We start from the raw sequence: 20,976 nt of genomic DNA, 5'->3' as shown, positions 1-20,976 counted from the left end.
AGGCTGAGGCTCAGTTTCAGATTTGGGGCATCACATTTGAGACAACACAGTACTACCATGTGGTCAGCATCCAAAAACTGCAGACCGAGTGGCCAACCTCATCCACAAGCTACCATTGGAAAACACTTACACTACCTTCAAAGAGCTATTGACTGAGACCTTCGTACTCTCACAGTGAAAGAGAGGGGCATGGCTGCTCCACCTGGATAGACTAGGGGACAGATCCCTGTTAGCATTCATGAATGAGATGCTGGCCCTCCTGGGAGACCACGAGTCCTGAATCCTGTTTGAGCAGGCATTCTCGGAGCAGCTGCCCAAAGACATCCAACTGCTCCTGGCTGACGCAGATTTCAGCGACCCCTGGGAAGTGACAACATGGGCAGATATTCTGTGGAAGCTGAAACAGAAGTGCTCGGCTACTGTGGGACTCGTCATGAAGTCTTACAACCAGACCAAGGCAGGCCCTGGAAAGGAGCGGCAGGCAAGGGGCAGGGACGAGTCCAAGGAGAGATGGTGTTTCTACGACTAAAGTTGTGGCACCAATGCCAGTCGCCCTGCGAGTTTCAGGGAAACGACAAGGCCAGCTGTCGCTGACGGCCACAGTAGCTGGCCATTGAGGGAGCCTGCTTTATGTATGAGACCTCCTGTCTGGAAGACATTTTTTGGTGTATACAGGAGCAGATGTCAGTGTGATGCCCCTGACAGGGTTGGACACTAGACACAGGCAAGTGAGACCCATTTTTAAAAAAAAACTTTATTTAAAGATAACAATCAACTGACAATGATAAAGAAAAATAGAAAAAAAAGATTTTTTTTTACATATAAAAAAAAGTCACACACCCTCCTACCCCTTCATCCAGCTCCCTTAAGGGGAGCCAAATATAAAATACAATACAGTAAATATAAAAAAATATTTCAAAGTATGTCTAGATTCATATACTCCAAATAAGGAGACCATATTTGAACAAAAAATGGATAATTATCATGTAAATTAGATGTAGTTTTTTTCCATAGTAATACAAGTTCTCAATTCATGATGCCAACGTGAAATATTAACCTCCACATTATCTCTCCAGGTACTAGCTACACACTTCCGTGCTAAAGAGAGCACCAAACGTACAAAAGCAACTTGAAATTTATCTAACCCTAATCCTTTCAAAGAAACCAACAGAAAAATCGATGGATCTAATGGTAATTTAATTTTAAATAATTTTTCCAAAATCAACCTAATTCCTTCCCAAAATGGTTATACTTTAACACAAGACCAGACTGCATGTAAAAATGTTACAGTACATAATCCACATCTCAAACAAGAATCCGAATTACTAAACCCATACTTTTTCAATTTCTCTGGAGTCAAATATAACTGATGTAAAAAATTATAATTGACTATTCCATATCGTACATTGGTCACTTTAGTTGTACTATCATGGCACATATCCTCCCAATTATCTTCTGGAAAATGTGAACCTCATTTTGAGGGCTGCCAACAACAGTAGCATACAGACCTATGGCACTTGTAGGGCCGAGTGGAGTTTGGAGGCAGTCTCTTCTCATGGGAGATCACACTGGCCCCAGTGGAACAACTGCTACACGGAGCAGACTTCCTGTGGGCCCACGACCTCCTAGTGGACCTTAAGGGCAAGAGACTCGTACACAGGGAGTCATTCCAAACCTTCGCACTGAGGGGCGCTGGGCTTCTGGTACTGCACCTGGACTCCATTCACAGCTCGGATGACGAGTTCTCCAATGTACTAGCTGTGTTCCCGGCAATCCTTTCCCTCAGTTCGTGGTGGAGATGTCCTGACACTGCATCAGGCATCACATCCTTATCAAGGGTCCACCGCTCCATGCAAGGGCGAGACGACTTCTCTCGGAGAAGCTCCGACTCACCAAGGAGGAGTTTCGCAAGCTCGAGGAGTTAGGCATTGTTCAGTGATTGAATAGTTTATGGGATTCTCCCATGCACATGGTGCCTAAAGCATCTGGGGGCTGGAAACTATGCGGGGCTTCTCCCGTGCACATGGTGCCTAAAGCATCTGGGGGCTGGAGACTGTGTGGCGACTATCACCGGCTCAACAAGGCCACCACTTCAGATCGTTACCCTGAGCTGCATATCCAAGACTTTGCAGCAAACCTGCATGGAACGACAATCTTTAAAATGGACCTGGAGCAAGGTTACCACCAAATCGTGGTGCACCCTGACGACATCCCCAAGACAGCCATCATCACTCCATTCGGGCTCTTCGAATTCCTGAGGATACCACTTGGACTCAAGATTGTGGCACAGACCTTCCAGCGACTGATGGATGTGGTGAGCTGAGTCCTGGTCGGCACCTTTGTCTACTTTGATGACAACCCGGAAGGAACATCCTCAACACCTCCGAAACCTCTACAATTGCCTATGTGAGTTCGGCCTTACTATCAACCTGGCCAAATTCCAGTTCGGACTAAGCACAATTGACTTCCTGGGCCACAGGATTACCAAAGATAGGGCCATGCCACTACCCAGCAAGGTGGAGGCTATCCGCCACTTCCCAAGGCCTGTACGACCAAAGGACTGCAGGAGTTCATGCGGATGGTCAACTTTTATCACAGGTTCATCCTCACAGCAGCTCGAACCGTGTGCCCACTTTTCATCCTGATAACTGGCAAGGCGAAGGGCTTAACCTGGGACGACGACTCCACATGAGCATTCCTGGAAGTGAAGGAAGCCCTGACTAATGCTGCATTCCTGGCCCACATCAGGCCAGACGCACTCACAGCCCTCATGGTCAATGCCTCAGGAATGGTGATTGGTGGAGTTCTGAGCAGAAGATAGAAGGAAGTTGGCACTGGCTAGCTTTCTTCACCAAACATCTGAGCTAAAGTGCAATGCTTTCGATAGAGATCTACTGGCGTTGCACATAGCCATCCACCACTTCCAGTACTTCCTAGAGGGAAGGGATTTCATGGACCACAAGCCACTGACATTTTCCCAGGCTAATATCTCTGATCCCTGGTCAGCCCGCCAACAGAGATACTTGTCTTGCATCTTGGTGTACACCAATGATGTGGGGCACATCTCAGGAAAAGACAATGTGGTTGCAGATGACTTGTCAAGACAGAGCATCCAGTCTCTGGCCAAAGGATTGGAATTCATGGCACTGGCGAAGGCACAGCAGCAGGACGACGAGATACTTTAGTACAGGACTGCCATCACGTGGCTGCAGCTTCAGGACATCCCAGTCAGCACAGGTAAAACTACCCTCCTATGTGATGTGGCCACCAGACAAGTTCGATCTATTGTACCAGTGGCATGGAGATGATGTTTTTGACTCCATCCAAGGGCTGGCACATCCATCAATCAGGACCATGGTCCTGTTGGTGGCCAGCAAGTACGCATGGCATGGATTGCAGACACAGTCAGAGGGTGGGCCAAAACATGAACGCATTGCCAAGCAGCCAAGGTACAGCAGCACACCAAGCCTTTTAAGCTAACGGAACAAAGGTTTGACCACATTCACGTGGACATAGTGGGGCCTTTACCAGTCTCACAGGATTTCTGCTATCTGTTCATGGGTAGATGACTGCTTCACCAGGTGGCCAGAAACAATCACCCTGGCTGACACATTCACTAAGTCCTGCACCAAGGCACTCCTCTCATCCTGGGTAGCAAGGTTCAGACTACCATGCCATATAACCTCTGAAAGAGGCGCACAATTCACCTCCAGCCTGTGTACTGACATTGACAGCATACCACCCGCAGTCCAACGGGATGGTTGAGCACTTCCACAGGCACCTCAAGACCACTCTTATGATCAGACTTAAGGGCCCCAACTGGGTGGAGAACTGCTAAGGTGACTGTTGGCCATTTGTACAGCACCAAAAGAAGACATCCACACAAGTTCATCTACGGAACTCCACTCATGGTCCCCGGGGATTTCATCCCACCGGACAGAGGTCAACAGGATACAACCACCTTCCTGGACAGGCTGCGGGAAAAGGTCGGAAACCTGGCTCCGACTCCACCCTTTGGTCATGGGCAAGCCAAGTTCAACATCTCCAAAGACCACAAAGATTGTGAATATATGTCCATGTGCAGAGGGTCACACTGTCCACCACTACAGAAGCCCTACGAATGCCCCTTCTGAGTAATCCAGAACAATGGGGCCACCTTCGAACTGGATGTCGGGAGCAAACCAGAGGTCTTCACTGCAGACAGGCTCAAGCCGGCACACATGGACCCGACACAACCTGTGGAAACACCAGCACCTCAACGCAGAGGCAGACCGGCAAAGACATTGGGGACATGGACACTATGAACTGTAGCAACCGTGGAGATCAATCCGGCACAACGCGCGGTAATAAACAGTGGCATAACTCACTTATGCGATCTCTCGCATAGCGAACCAATGCGGTTGGAAGCTGGGGCAGTGCAAAACCAGCAGCCCTAAAATTACCCTGGCCAAGCTGCCCAGCTAACAGAGCAACACCAGGCTAGGGAAGAAAGGTATTCATATGCAAGCATGTTCCCATGGGTGGGAATCCCTTTTTTGTTATTCATACAGCTGATGTCAGCCTATCAACCAAATGGCGGGAAATCCAACTGTATAAAAGGAGCTTTTCCAGCCTCAATAAAGTCAGAGCTTAACCTCCCACAATGTGAGTGTGTGTGTTTCTTTTGTACATCACTATCCAGGGCCCTACCATTCACCATGTAAGTCCTGCACTGATTTAACCTCACACTTGTCAGATCTAAATCCCACCTACCATTCCTTGCCCACCTTTGCAGCTTATTTAGATCTTGTTCTAATCAAAGATTGTGTACAGTGGTCCTCTATACCACAGAGTGCGCCTATTCCCTGCTGGACTCCAGACATCACAGGAAAGCCCATTTATTTTCAGTTTATTCTCAGACAGGTCATTATCTAACTCCAACTGAATGTTTTCTAACCCCTTGAGCAATGTCCTGTGGATCAGTATCATCAGTATCCTAAAAATCCACAGACACCTCCTCTATTATATCTTCCTCATTCACGGAACTCCAGTGGATGAGGATGGTTTTAATTACATAAATTCACGTTGATCTTCTCAATCTTCTTTTCTCAAGGTTCCGTAGAGTCTGGAAAAACAACCAACTGAAAAACCTCACAAAGATTAGCGTATACAGAGCCGTTGTCATACCCACACTCCTGTTTGGCTCCGAATCTGGATCCTTTACCGGCATTACCTACGGCTCCTAGAACGCTTCCACCAGCGTTGTCTCCGCTCCATCCTCAACATTCATTGGAGCGACTTCATCTCCAACATCAAAGTACTCGAGATCGCAGAGGCTGTCAGCATCGAATCCACGCTGCTGAAGATCAAACTGCGCTGGGTAGGTTACGTCTCCAGAATGGAGGACCATCGTCTTCCCAAGATCGTGTAATATGGCGAGCTCTCCACTGGCCACCAAGACAGAGGTGCACCAAAGAAGAGGTACAAGGACTGCCTAAAGAAAGCTCTTGGTGCCTCCCACATTGACCATCGCCAGTGGGCTGATATCGCCTCAAACTGTGCATCTTGGCGCCTCACAGTTCGGCGGGCAGCAACCTCCTTTGAAGAAGACCACAGAGCCCACCTCACTGTCAAAAGACAAAGGAGGAAAAACCCAACACCCAACCCCAACCAACCAATTTTCCCTTGCAACCGCTGCAACCGTGTCTGCCTGTCCCGCATCGGTCTTGTCAGCCACAAACGAGCCTGCAGCTGACATGGACATTACCCCTCCATAAATCTTCATCCGCGAAGCCAAGCCAAAGATAGGGTCTTGCCATTTCCATGTGCCTGATGTCCAACTGAGGGATTGCTGATTCCCTGTTTCTTCATTAATACAGGCCCCACTGTGTTTCTTAATTAGTACAGTGCCTCCTGTGTTTTTTTTTTCTGTTCGTACAGGGGTCCCTGTGGTTTTTTTTTCATTAAATCAGGGTTCCCTGTATTTCTCCATTCATACAGGGGCCTCTTCTAGCTCTTCTAAGTTCATTTTTTAAAATTCTTTCTGGCTACCATATCACTCTCATGAGCACTTCCTGACTTTTGCTTTCAAAACCTTGTGTATGCTTTCTTCATCTTCTTCAGTAAATGCCTCACCTCTTCTGTCAACCATGCCTCCCTTAGCCATAACTGTGCAAGTGCCAATCAGGCTCAGAGGGCAAAGGAATTGATTACTGCTGACATGCCATCTCACACATGAGGTCTTAAGATATCTTTTAATACCATCACATCAACTAGTATTCTGCCCACTGTCAAAGCCAGAGTTGGCACTTTAGTTTGTATCTTACTGAACCAGATGGTCGAAATCTTGTTGGTTTTACTTGACTGGGCATCTGAGATCTGAGTCAAAGCTAAATAAGTGCCCACTGATCAGAATGAAGCTGAAAGAATGATACTTTGCAATATTGCTTCTTTATCTCATGGCATTGTGGTTTTGGTCTCTATTTCACAGTTTAATTGACATTTCCGGCTTCTCTGTTGTTGGATCATAAACTGTGCTAAGAGAACAGTAGGGATCAGAACACAATCTGCTAGAGAAACCAGAAGGTCCAGCATTTCTGTTTCTTGATTTATTACCTCCACCCCAATGGTGGTACCTCCAAGTTCGACATTCCATCATCTTTACTGTGCATTAGGACCTTGTGGCTCTTTCCCTCTCACAGCTTTGTCCCTCGCTTTCCCCAAATTTCCCAATATTTAAAGTGTCACTCTTTTTCAAGCAATGTGAGATGAGGGAGGAAGGAAGGGGAGGGGAGGAGCATAGGCTTCAGGTAAGAGATCAGAGGTGGATACAGAAGCTGAGAAGTTATGGGGTGTTGAGGATTGAAATTAGCTCTCTGATGGGAAAACTGATATGCTGTCAGTTAATGACAAACTTCAGGACAGTGGAGACAAAACCTGACTGGTAGAACTTTTGATTGGCATTTCCTTTTAGATGGACAAAACAAAGAAAATTAATCGTTGCAGGAAATGGAAAAAAATACTGAGAGCTTGTGAAGAAAGAGAAAGTTACAAATATTAATCGTTTTTGAAGTGATAAAGTCAGAAGACAGCCAATATAATTGGGTATTGTTAAGAAAACAGAGAGTTAAAAAAAAGAAAAGTAATGATAAATTTGTGTGAGACATAGTTACAGTCCTAAAGGCCTCTAGGGTTAATTGGTTAAATGGGTTTGCAGGCCGGAAGGACCTGTTACCATGCTGTAACTCTACAAATCCATCATTGGGACTAGACTGCAGTTTCTGGGAATCTCATGAGATGAAACATATGGAATAATTTCATGGAGGTCATATAAGGGATTTGACAATACATCAGCAAGGGAGGAATTGATATATTTGGAGAGGCTGGGACAAGTAAACTGAGAGAAGAATTTCTGTGGGTTGTAAATTAAACTGGGGTTTTGGACAAATGGAAGAGAAAGTGCTTGGTGTTCAGTGGTTCAGAATCACACAATGAAAATAAATATAAGTGAATATCTTTACATGCGAAGTTGCTTCAACATGGAAGTCTTTGGTGAATAAAGCTGATGTCACTGTAATATTCAGTGAAACGTTGGCAACAGAGATCCATGCAAAGCAGGGGAGGTGGGGGGGAGGGGCAGGGGGAGGGGCACTGATGGGCAGGACTAGATTTTTGGAACTTGGCCACAGTCAGTGAATTGATTGACTGTTGTCATTGCGGTTTCATGTCATGGCATTCAGCATTTAGACCCTGAGCTAAGAAGAAATTGGTGAAACGTTAAATTTACTGCAGATAATGGCACTAATAATTGGATACCCAAGAATAATGCAAAATTAATCAAACCTTCTCTGTCCATCTCTGTTTACATCAGGTGAACCAACAACTCTCTGTGAGGTCATGGGCAAGGCGGACCTTTGGCTGATTCGGACGTATTGGGATTTTGAATTTCCTCGTCCACTTCTGCCCAATTTTGTGTTTGTCGGAGGTCTTCACTGCCAACCTTCAAAGCCGTTGCCTCAGGTAATCCAGATGAAAACAGAATAATGTTCACTTCATAAAACAAGCAGAAACATAACAAAAGATAATACAGTGTTTCTGTGGGCTGATTCAAAACATATTCCTATATATCATTGGTGCAGAGATCTGACACTCTTCAGATCACTTCCATCTTAAAGAGATTATTCATTCATTAATAAAGTTTGGATGGAAGGGGAGTGGACCATGATCCTGAATTATTTCTGAAATAAAGATAAACATAGTGGAAACATTGCAGTACTGTCTGTGAAGGAAGCAGAAATAACTACAATTGTGAATATTTATTCTTTTGTATCCTCTCTTTTCCTGGAATATTACGGGAACAAAATTTCTACTGTAATCATTGGTGCACCTTATATCCCTGAGTAGCTTCATCAAGTAAGAATTTCAGTGCATCTGTACTTTGTACTCATCTATATGACAATAAACTCTTATCACATAATGACTGGTAGAGCTAGTAGAGCTGCAGGGAGCTATTTATTACCTGATTCATTGACAAGAAGGTTGTCTAGCCCCATTCACTGTAAACATGCATGATTCAGAGGAGCAGACAGAGTGTAAAATGGAAGTTTGCTGTTGACATTTAATTGAGTGGAAAAGCAAATTGTGCAGGGGATGCAGAGAGTCTGGTCAGCAATATGGATAGGCTGAAGCAAAGGGTAGAGACATGCAAATTGAGTACAAATGTTGGTAAATGTGACGTTATCCACTTTGGAAGGAGAAATAGAAGATCGGTTTATTGAAATGGTAAACAATTGCTGAATGCTGTTGTGCAGGGTGACTCAGGAGAACTTGTGCATGAATTTCAGCAGGTTGGTGGGCAGGTGCAACACGTCATAAAGAAGACAAATAAGATGTTGGCCTTCATTGCTGAGGGATTGCATTTAAGATCAGAGAGGTTCTGCTGCAACTGTGCAGGGTGGCAATGAGCTGCATCTGGCATTCTGCATGCAGTTGTGGTTTCCTTACATACTGGCTTTGGAGGTGGTGCAGAGGAGGTTCACCAGGTTGATTTCAGAGATGAGAGGGTTGGCCTCTTAGTAGAGACTGAGTTGTCTGGAAATGTTCTCAGTGGATTTCTGAAGAATGAGAGAGAACTTTATAAAAGGATATAAAATTATGAAAGGTATAAATCAGAGCTGTGTACTCAGCCTACTGACCCATGATAGCAAAGCCAGATCCAGTTCCAACAGAGTCATCAAGTTTGCAGATGACACACAGTAGTTGGCCTCATCAGAAACAACATTACAGAGAATAGTTGGAAAATAGTTGGTGTAAGAATAACAACCTGAGCCCCAATGTGGATGATTGTGGACTTTATAGGACCACGAACAACAAACCTCTACTACCAAGTCCTCTTCAGGTCTCTCATGATCATGTAATGGAGAGAGTAGAGAGCACCAAGATCCTCGGAGTCCACTTAAGTAATGACACACAACTTCCGGACACACATCTCCTCACTTGTCAGGAAGGTGCCGCAGTGAATGTACTTCCTGAGAAGACTGAGGTGGGAAAGGCTACCAGCCACAATCCTGTCAACTTTCGGCAGGAGCTCAATCAAAAACGTTGCAGCTCAGTGGGGTACGGTAGCTGTAGAGCATTGGATCAAAGGTCAATCCACAGGATTATAAGATTGGCAGATAGGATAACTGGGGTCTCCTTCTTCCACATTCACATGATCTACAGGGATCGTTGTCTAAAGAGAGCTCACAAAATTGTTAAGGGCCCCTACCACCCTACACACAGCATCTTCCAACTAATCCCATTGGGAAAGAGGCACAGAAGTATCAGAACCATGAGGCTGTTTCTTCCCACAGGAAGCAAGACTACTGAATGGCTGATGAACTGCTCATACAACTCCTCTAAAAATCTATGATTTATTTAACAATATTTATTTATAAATCACTTATAAATATGTGTGTTATGTCTGTATATGTGTTTGCTTGTTTTTGCGCCCAGGACCAAAGAATGCTATTTCATCCAGTTGCCCTTATACAATTATATGATAATAATAATCTTGAACGTCTCTATAAGATAGAAGCAGCATAGTTGTGGCCACTGGTAGGTGAGATGAGAACTGAAAGAGAGCTTTATCATTCAGGCCAGTAGATCTGAGACAGAGATAAGGAGGAACTGCTTCTCCCAGAGCCTAGTGAATCTGTACAATTCTCTGTGAGGAAGCAGTCTAGGCTACCTCCTTAAATGTATTAAAGTCACAATGAAAAGGGTATGAATGGTTCTGGGAAAAAGACGGGCATGTGGAGGTGAGTCTATGAGCAGATTAGCCATGAGCTGATAAAATGGTGGAGTAGGCTCGACAGGAAATTCCCTCTTGTCTTCTGTCTACTTTTGAATTTTGAGGCCAAGCCCCGTTCCAGTCTCATCAACCAGTAAAAGAAGCTTCCCTGCTTCTATCTCATGGATTCAGTTCTTAACTTTATGTCTCTGCAAGATCCCCACTCAGTCTTCTAATCAAATGAATACACAATCCCAGGTGATTCCTCATGAGCCCCCATCCTTACTGCATGCTCCCCATCTCTGGAAAGTCCTCAGTGTAAGTGGTGACTGTCAGATGTCCTTTACTGCCTATCCTAAACCTATTGGAGGGCCTGCTTATGAGAAAACATGTCTTATGACCAACCCTCTCCAGGGCTCTCATGATCATACATATGTCTATCAGCTCTTCCTTTAGCCCAGTCTGAGAACCACACATTCACCCATCCAATCTCTCATCACAATTGTCTTCATCCCAGCCAAAATGGGAAAATGCTATTAAAAGGAGGGCAGAGAAAGTTGAATCCTACTCGCAAGTCCAGGAGGAACACAAACCCCTCTCCGGAGAGGAGGAACACAAATCCCTCTCCGCAGGCTTGTAAACACAGTTCATTTGCCACAGGGTGAGAATGCAAGTCCATCTCCAGAGGGAGAAAGTACACGTCCCTCTCTGGAGGGTGGACACAAGAGTCCAATTGCTAAACAGCCTTGTGCACACTGAGAAAATTTGTTCCCTCATGAGCCCAGGACTCCAGGAGCTCTGTGTGAACTGATGCCTGTTGCTTTTCAGGAGATGGAAGAATTTCTTCAGAGTTCAGGTGACCATGGGATTGTGGTGTTCTCTCTGGGTTCCATGATAAAGAACCTGACAGATGAAAAAGCCAACTTGATCGCTGAAGCACTGGGGAAAATTCCACAAAAGGTTTGTTTCTCTTTATTGTTGCTCACCGCCCCCTTCCACTGGATTGCTTTGAAACCAAATGGCTAACTTACCTTGGATTGTTAATGAACCTTCCAGATCAACTTCCCATCCGGGACCTTGTCAAAGGCCTTTCTTCAGAACATATCTCCTGTGCCCATTGGCCTGACCTCATCAACGCTCTTGGTCACTTCTAAAAATTTATTCAACTTGATCTGTGAGACATGTTCTGCCACAAACTAATCCACACTGACAACTTTGAATCAGTCGCTGACCACTCAAATGTTGGGAGAATCTATCCCTCAGAATCTCCTCCAGTAATTTTCCAAGCACTGATGTCAAGGACACGCTTGTCCTTAGCTTGTCCTTGATTCTCTTGTGAAATAACAGCAGAACATTCGCCACCTCCAGACTTTCGGCAGTTCACCCGAGGACAACGATGATGTAAATGTCTCAGCCAACATCTCCACAATTTCTCCTCCACTTTCCCACATGGTGTGAGGTGCCCTTCATCAGGTCCTGGGGATGTGTCCAGAACTCTATTCAGAGCTAACTTAACTTCAAAGTAATTTTCTAACAGCTATACCCCAGATCTTTCTGGTCAATTGAGATAAATACATAATGCCGAATCTCAATTAAATGTGAAAGTGATTCCTTCATGAATGTAATAGTTTTGGTTGAAGTGACGGTCCTCAGTTTTTCTCTCTCTGTAACTGTTGCTGAGTATTGGCAGAACTCCTTATTTTATTTCAGATCTTCATCATCTGCGGGTATTTTACTTGTGACATAATGTTCATGTGGGAAAACCTGACCATTCTCAGCCTGCATCAGAAAATCTCTCCTTGTCCTCCCACATTGGTGTGTTCTGATTACTTGTTCCATGCTAACCCACTGGGCATGTGATCAGTAACATAGAACGTCACAGCATTGTGCAGCCCCCTCGGCCCTCGGTTTTATATTTTAAATTAGTTTTTTAAATTTAAGTTTTAAATTTTAAATTTAGACATACAGTGCAGTTACAGGCTATTTCGGCCCATTACCCCGTTCCACCCAATTACACCCAATTAACCTACAACCCCTGATATGTTTCGAATGGTGATGGGAGACTGGAACTCCTGGGGAAAATCCACCCGGACACAAGGAGAACGTACAAACTCCTTACAGACAGTGAGGGATTCGAACTCTGGTCCAAATCGCTGGTGCTGTAATGGCATTGCACCAAATGCTATGCCAACCATGCTAATGTTGACCTTATCTCTGCAAATCTATTCCACACCAATGTAATCCTACCCTGCCTCACACCCATAACCCTCTATTTTGCATACATCCATTTGCTTACTAAAGAAACTTTTGAATGTTGCTGTTACCTCCCTAAACCACCACCCCCTCCAATGTATTACAGGCAGCCACCACATTCTGAGTAAAATACTTATCTCCGGTGTGTTCCCTAAACATTCCTCCATTCACCTTAAATATATATTCTCTGGTATCGGCTAAAGTTGCCCCAGGAAGAGAATGCTGGCCGTTCACCCTATCTAAACACCTCATAATCTTATGATGCTTCACATTCTCCATTACTCTAGAGGGAAAGTGTTTTGGGAGTTGTTATATTTGTGGACATTTGTCATAGGTACCAGACAAGTCTACAGGAATTTTCCATTTTCAGCCTATGGCTCTTAAAGATGTTTTCTGTTTTTTTTTTCTATTGACTGCTATCTTTTAGGTTCTTTGGAGATACGCTGGTGAACCACCGAAGACACTGGCATCTAACACGAAGCTGTACAATTGGCTACCTCAGAATGACTTGCTTGGTAAGAGCGAGATGGTTTAATTTACCATCCAATATACTCTTCTCCTTCGCTCAAAGCTGTCAGGAGAGATTTGTTCCTTGCTGGACAGGGGTTCTATGGATGCTGCCTCTGCTCTGTGTGTGAGAGTAGGCATTGAATATTGGGGAGCTCTTCCACTGGAGGCTGGATTACCGCTCACATGATTATTCTTCACCCCAATGACAAGGAGACAGTCACACTGAGGAGGCAGGTAGCTGGGTGATCATCAGGAGAGGGAAAAGAAACAGTCCATCGGTGGAGGGTACACCTGTGGCTGTTCCCATCAATAACAAGAACACCATTTTGGGTACTGTTGAGGTGGACAACATACTAGGGAAAAACTATAGCAGCTATGTCGCTGGCACAGTCTGGCTCTAGAGCTCAGAAGGGAAGATTAGAAAGAAGTGCAATAGTGATTAGGAATTCATTGGTGAGAAGAACGGAGAAGAGATTCGGAGGCAGGAGGTTGTTCTGTGTGTGACTGTAGGGGATAGAGATTCTCGGATGGTATTTTGCCTCCCAGGTGCTGGGTAGAGATGTCTCTGAGTCCAGAGAATTATATTTTTTAAAATTTATTTTAATTATTTGCGTCATTACAGGTAAAAAAAATGAATAAAACGTTAATCAAATATCCATAGCCAATGACACAAAAAAAAACTTTTATATATTTTTTCCCATCCCCCCAACTAAAAGTAAGAAAAGGAAAGAAAAGAAACACCTACTATTTAATATAAAATAATATTAGCATACACAATCATTAATTGTTATTAAAAAATACTAATTAAGAGGAGTAAATAAGATAGAAGAGGTGAATGGAAAATTATCCATAAAATCCATATATGGTTTCCAAATACTATAAAAATTTTCAACTCAATTCCTTAAACTATACCTCATTTTTTTCCAAAGGTCTACAGTTTTACATCTCATTATATCGTCTACTTATTAATACTTCTCTATCGTCTTTCCATGATTTCGCTAGACATTTCTTTGAAGTTGCTATTGCAATACATTAAAAATGTTTTCTTGGTGTGATAGTACAGATCTATCACCAATGTATATAGTGTATATAGTTACAGTATCTAGACTGTGCTTACAGCGGTTGGTTGAGAGCTTAGCCACGCCTACTGTCTGGGCCTTAAAGGGTTGTGTCCCTAGCCAGGTCGGATCATTCCGGACTGGTCGGCCACCTGTGAAGAGCTCCTGTCTTTTGCTAATAAAAGCCTTGGTTTGAATCAACAAGTCTTTGATTCTTTTGACAAGCTCTACACTTGGCTTTTGTCCAATTTCACTTTTATATCCTTTTCATAGATATCCCTAAGTAAAAATATTCTTAGATCCTTTGGTATCTTAATCTTTCTAATTTGCCCTAATAATAAACTCAGTTCATTCCAAAACCTTTCCACTTTTTCACAAGATCACACTGAATACAAAAAGTCCCTATTTCTTTTGCACATCAAAAACACTTATTTGGATAATTTGGAATAAGTCCATTTAACTTATGTGGAGTATATTACAATTGATTAAGAAAATTATATTGAACCATTTGATATCTAACATTTACTGAATTCGTAACATTTTCATAACATAATTTTGACCATATCTCCTCCTGAATTTGTATACTTAATTCTTTCTTCCATCCGATTTTTGATTTATATAAATCCTTTTTTCTTTGTAGTTTCTTGTAATTTTATATACATATTAGTAATACATTTCTTAGTAACAAATGCACCTGTTATTTCTTCAAATTGACTTTGTTTAGGGAATCTCAACTCTGCTCCCAGTCTCTTTTTCAAATACATTTTTAATTGAAAATTCTTGAGAGGGAGAGTGAGCCAACGAGATGTGGTACATATATTTAACAAACACAAAGAGAGGAAAAGGGATGAGGCCCTGAAGGCTGAATATAGGGAAGCAAGCTAACAAGGGTGGTTAATCTCGGGATTGCTGCTTCTGCAGCATAGGAAGTTATGACAGATGAATACATGGCTGAGGAGAGGGTGCAGAGAGCAGAGGTGCAGTTTGCAGATCATTGGGATCTCTTTTGTGGAAGGTATGATCTGTGAAAAAAGAGATGGGTTGCACCTGAACTGGAGAGGGACCAATGTTGTTGCAGTTCAGTTTGCCAGAGGTGTTGAGCAGGGTTTAAACTAGCTTGGCACGGGGACAGGAACCAGAGTGTTTAGCCAGTTGATGGAGTACTTGTTGAAAGGTAGATGCAACTTGTAGTGAGTTTGTGAGGAAGCATAGGCTGTGAATGGGGCATAGATGTAGTCATTTGGATGGGCTGAAAGGTGTTTATTGCAAGATAAAGAATTAGGGGAATTAAGGAAGAAAATGGATCAGTACATGGAATTGGTCATTTCAGAGGTTTGGCTGATGCAAATTCTGGGGTTGAGATGTTGCAAAATAGACAGAGAGAGAGGTAAAAGCAGGGGAATGGCATTGCTAATCAGGGATAATATCACAGATTGAGAAAGAAAGGATGTTGTGAGGTGCAAAAATGACAAGGCTGTTACCATGGGAGATTTAACTTCCCCAATATTGTCAGGAATTTCCTTCATGCAAAAGGCTCAGATGGGGCAGCATTTGTCAGGTGTGTCCAAGAAGGATTCCTGGCACATTATGTGGACTAACCAGAAGAGGAGAGATCACATTGGGTAATGAAGCTGGTCAGGTGAAAGATCTCTCAGTGTCTGAGCATTTTGGAGACAGTGACCACTCCCTAACATTTAATATAGATATGGACAAGGACAGGAGCATGACAAGAAATGGACAAGTATTTAATTTAGGAATGGAAAATTACCATGGTATTAGGAAGGAAATGGGGAGAATAAATTGGGAATAGGTTTTGTCGGGAAGAGCACAGAAGAAATGCGGAGGATGTTTCTGGACCAATTGTGTGGAGTTCTGGACAGGTTTGACCCACTGAGATAGGGAAAGGGGAGGAGATAAAGGAACCATGAGAGAGCTGTGACATCTGGTCAAGTGGAAGAAGAAAGCATACATAAGGTGAAGAAAGCCAAAGTCAGGAAGGCTCATGAGAATTACAAGGTAACCAGGAAGGAGGTGCCTCAGGAAAGCTGGAAGGAGTCATGCAAAGGCCTTTTCAAATTATATAGAGGAAAACCCAAAGGCATTTGACACATATGTGAAGAAAAAGATGACTGGAGTGAGGACAGCTCAGATAAAGGGGGCAACATATGCCTGGAACAGAGGAGGCAGGAGAGGTCCTAAATGAATACTTTTCTTTAGTGTTCACAAAGGAGGGGGAACGGACAATGAGATGGGGAAGCTCATGTGTTGGAGCATGTTAAACTTGAGAAAGAAGAAGCGTTAGAGCTTCTGAAAAGATGTATATGGATAGATAAGCCCCTGTGACCAGACATGAAATACCTCAGGTTAATAGAGAAAATAATAAAAGAGATTGCTGGAGCATTAGTTATGATCTTTTCATTCTCCCTGAGCACAGGAGAGGTACTGGAGAATTGGGGGATGTCAAACAAAGTTAAGAGGAAGAATCCTGCAAATTGTAAATCAGTGTGTCTTATGTCAGTGATGGGCAAACTCTTGGAGAGGATTTTTTGAGAAAGGATTTAGGACCATGAGGAAAAGTATGGTCTTATTCCCGAGAAATGGAAAATTGCAAAGTTCACCCCTACTATCTAAAAGGAGAGGGAGGCAGCAGAAAGAAAATTGTAGACTGTTAACCTAACATCCATGGTTGGGAATTTGTTAGAGTTAATTGTCAAGAATGAGGTTACAGAGTACCTGGTGGTGCATGACAATATCGGCCAAAGTCAGCATAGTTTTTGTAAGTGAAAATCTTGCTCGAAACTCAACTGGATTGAAGGGGCACCTGAGATAGTTCCTGGATGGTACACCTTAGAGTTCAGAAAAATGGCAAGGAAACCTCATAGAAGCAGCATTGAATGTTGTAAGACCTAGATAGAGTAGATGTGGCAAAGTTATTTCCTATGGTAGGGGAGTTGAGGTCAAGATGGCACAATTTCAAGATTTAAGAGTGCCCATTTAAAACAGATTCAGAGGAATTTATTTAGCCACAGTGGTGAACCTCTGCAATTTACTACCACGGGTGGCTATGGAGGCCATGTCATTTGGTGTATTTAATGCAGAGATTGGTTGGCATCTGAATATGAGTATCAAAAATTATGGGGAGAAGGTGGGGGGAGGGAAAGTTCATCATGAAATGGCAGAGCAGACTCAAAGGCTGTGGTCTACTTCTGCTCCTATATCTTCTGGTCTTATGGATAGTTGGCATGACTTTGTGAGGATCTGGTTGTGCCTCATAAGCCAAATTAAATTTCTCAAGGAGGTAACAATACAAATTGATGAAGGAAGGGCAATAGATGTGGATTTCAAAGTCCCATATGATAGGTTCATTCAGAAAGACATGAAGAATGGGATCCATGGAGCACTGGCTGCTTCAATTTGAAATAGGTTTGCATGCAGAAAACAGAAGGTAGTAGTGGATGGAATATATTCTGTCTGGTGGTCAGTGACTAGTGGTATTCCAGAGGGATCTGTTCTGGGACCCAACTCTTTGTGATTTTTAGAAATGGCTTAGATGAAGAAGTGGAACATAGAACATTACAGCATTTTATATACAAATATAACAATCTAAACCTTCCCAAACACACACTTATAACCCTTCTATTTTTAATTAATCCATGGGCCTATCTAAAAGTTTTTTAATGTCCACATTGTACCAGCCTGGTACAATATATTCCAGGCACCCACTGCTCTCTGTGTAAAAAAAGAGTATCTCTAACGTCTCACCTAAACTTTCCTCTTGTCTCTATCCTGTCTATATTCTCTTGTAACCTTGCAACCAATCTTCTGCATAATCCACACCTCCAACCTCATGTCATCTGCAAACATACTTAGCTCAACCAGAAGGGTGGGTCAATAAGTTTGCAGATGACATAAATGTCAGAGGTATTTTGGATAATGTAGAAAGTTTTTGTGGATTACAACAGGATGTAGAGTTGGGCAGAAAAGTGGATGATGAAGTTCAATCCAGAAAAGTGTGAAGCAATGCACCTTGGAAGGTCAAACTTGAAGCCTGTGATTAGTGGTGTGCCTCAGGGATCAGTGCTGGGACCATTGTTGTGTCTGTATCAATGATCTGGATGATAATGTGGGAAAGTGGAGCAGCAATTTTCCTGATGACTCTAAGATTGGAGGTGTTGTGGACAGCGAGGAAGGCTTTCAAAGCTTACAGAGGGATTTGGACCAATAGGAAAAATGGAACAGAAAATGGCAGATGGAATTAAATGCAGACAACTGTGAGATGTTGCATTTTGGACATACATAGTAAATAGAAGGGCAATAAGGAGGGACAGTGCCCTACTGTTCCTTCTTAGTGCCCTGGAACAAAGGGATCTTTGTGAGCTCAGATACATAAATACCTGAAAGTGGCATCACAGGTAGGCCTGGTTGTAAAGAAAGATTTTGGCATCTTGGCCTTCATAAATCAAAGTATTGAATACAGGAGTTGGGATGTTATGCTGAGGTTGTATAAGACATTGGTGAGGCCAAATCTGAAGTTTTGTGTGCAGTTCTGGTCACCAAACCATAGGAAGGATATCAGTAAGAATGAAAGTCCACAGAAAAGATTTATGAGGATGTTTCTGGGTCTTCTGAAGATGAGTTACAGGGAAAGATTAAACGGATTAGGACTTTATTCCTTGGAGCACAGAAGAATAAGGGGAGATTTGTTAGAGGTTTACAAAATTATGAGGGGTATAGACAGAATAAATGTAAGTAGGCTCTTTCCGCTCAAAATAAAAGAGATAAATATGAGAGGACATGGCTTTAGGGTATAAGGGGAAAGGCTTAGGGGAAACATTAGGGGGAACTTCTTCACTCAGAGGGTGGTGGGAGTGTGGTACAAGCTGCAATCTGATGTGATAAATGCGAACTCACTCTTAAATTTTAAGAATACATTGGATTGCTACATGAGTCGGAGAGGTCTAGAGGGTTATGGAATGAGTGCTGGTCAGTAGGATTAGCAGAATGATGTTTCAGCACAGACTAGAAGGGTCAAATCAGGTTTGTGAGATGGGAGAAATAATTATGGTTCAGATGGACTTCACTAAGTCATGAACAAGATCTGACAGGGGAGATAGGTCCCAATGGATCCAGAGCAAATTGTGGTATCAAGATTAGCTTCAAAACAGGAGAGAGATGACGACAGCAGTGGGTGTATAGTAATTGAAACCACATGACCAGCGACGTTCCACAGGGATGGGTTCTGGGAGCCTTGCAATTTGCAATGTACAGGAATAACTTGGGTGTGAACACAGGAGGATGCAGGTACATGAATGAAGCAAAAAAGTTGTGATGTCCTGTGCCATGTTAGAGGTACCAGGGAGGAGATGTTGGGCATTACAGTGGGCAATCTGCAGGGCCACATGAAGGGGTTCCTCTCATCTTGTGGGAAGCTAGGGAAAGAGAAAAATTACAGAAGCCCTTGCTGAGATATTTTCAACACCATTGGCCTGGGGTCAAGTGCTGCAAGACTGAGGGGGTGGACATTGTGCAAAGGTGCTGCAGAGCTCTGTAGGTCACAGAGCATCCACAGGAGGTAAAGACATGTAACATTTTGAGTCTGGCACCTTCAGCTACAATATGTACAAAAAGCAGGCAGATGTCTGAATAAAAAGATCAGGAGGAGAGGAGAAGAGGGAAGAAAGTGCAGGGAGAAGAGCACAGGCTAACAGGTAGGAGGTCATAGGTGGGTTTGGATGAGAGGGTAGATGAGAGGAAAGCAGTGCAGTGATAGGGGAGGGGGTAGCTCTCAGAGAGGGAATGGGTGTGGAGTGGGCGGAAAGTACACAAATGGATAGGAGAAGGTGAGGGGTCTAACAGAAACTGGAGAATGTCCAGGCGGAATATGATGTGGTTAAGTCTCAGACCAGCAACAATAGTAATTCGCCAAGACAGTGTTATTATTAAAATAACATTTTAATTATTAATTACTAATAATATAACACCATATCCAACTTTTCAAAACTTGATTCCCACTATGCGCAAATAGACGTGTGTGTGTGTGTGTGTGTGTGAGTGTGTGTGTGTGTGTGTGTGTGTGTGTGTGTGTGTGTGTGTGTGTGTGTGTGTGTGTGTGTGTGTGTGTGTGTGTGATATCCAAAAACCATTACAGCATAGGTACAATTCTGGAATTCTGGTACAATTCAGTTTTAGAAATCCAGTGTTGACATGAAGACTCTTAAACTGATGCAAAGAAGTAATCACGAAGGAGGTGGGAGAGACTGAGTGACCAGACTGCCTAAAACTCATGAATCCTTGTTGACTTGCTTCATTTCCATTATGCTTCTAAAACCCAGGCACAATTCCATCACAGTGACATTTCCTTTGGTCGCAATGTGGCTCAATAATTCCCCTGACAAGGAGAATGAAACAAATTGTTGATCACCACACAGAGCCACTCCACCAGTTTTCCTTCAGATGGTTGCTTCTCACACAGTGCTGTTCCTTTAAACTGGCCATTGAGCACAGCGTGTGCTGTTCCTTTAATGTTTTTCACTCACGTGACTCTCTCCAACTGTGTCCCTGGAAAAGCAACACATTTCCTCTCTTCTCCAAAAATTGCAAAGTTGGTAAATGCTGTATGAGTTGTTGCCATCCCAGTCTCTCCAAAGCTGTGTATGTCTGCAGCTTGATTTATTAATCCTTAAAGTGACAGTCACACTAAAATCAAATGGGAGCTCGTAATACTTGTAATAATTGTAACTCACCAATTTCTGGTTTGTTGACGCATGACCCATGTGCAAAATTGAAATAGTTAGCCACTGGAATGTTCCCATTATTGCAGCAAACAGAGTGAAGGTGCTCAACAAAACAATAGCCCAGTCTTTGTACCATCTCTCCAGAGTAGACAAGGCCACAACAGGAGCTTCG

General features: G+C 43.3%; 1 protein-coding gene across 2 annotated transcripts in view; it reads left to right on the top strand.

Annotated features, from left to right (window-relative positions):
- The window catches only part of LOC138739026 (UDP-glucuronosyltransferase 2A2-like), a 35,157-nt gene that overhangs the window by 3,164 nt on the left and 11,017 nt on the right, over nt 1–20,976 (top strand). For both annotated transcript variants that reach the window (XM_069890382.1, XM_069890393.1), the window contains exons 2-4: nt 7,850–7,998; nt 11,078–11,209; nt 12,930–13,017. In XM_069890382.1, the coding sequence (XP_069746483.1) occupies nt 7,850–7,998; nt 11,078–11,209; nt 12,930–13,017 (369 nt within the window). The remainder of the gene's footprint in view (nt 1–7,849; nt 7,999–11,077; nt 11,210–12,929; nt 13,018–20,976) is intronic.

This window comes from Narcine bancroftii, chromosome 1, assembly GCF_036971445.1.
Source record: "Narcine bancroftii isolate sNarBan1 chromosome 1, sNarBan1.hap1, whole genome shotgun sequence".
Lineage (NCBI taxonomy): Eukaryota > Metazoa > Chordata > Chondrichthyes > Torpediniformes > Narcinidae > Narcine > Narcine bancroftii.
The sequence above is the reverse complement of the archived record's forward strand: the minus strand, read 5'-3'. Positions and strand labels throughout refer to the sequence as shown.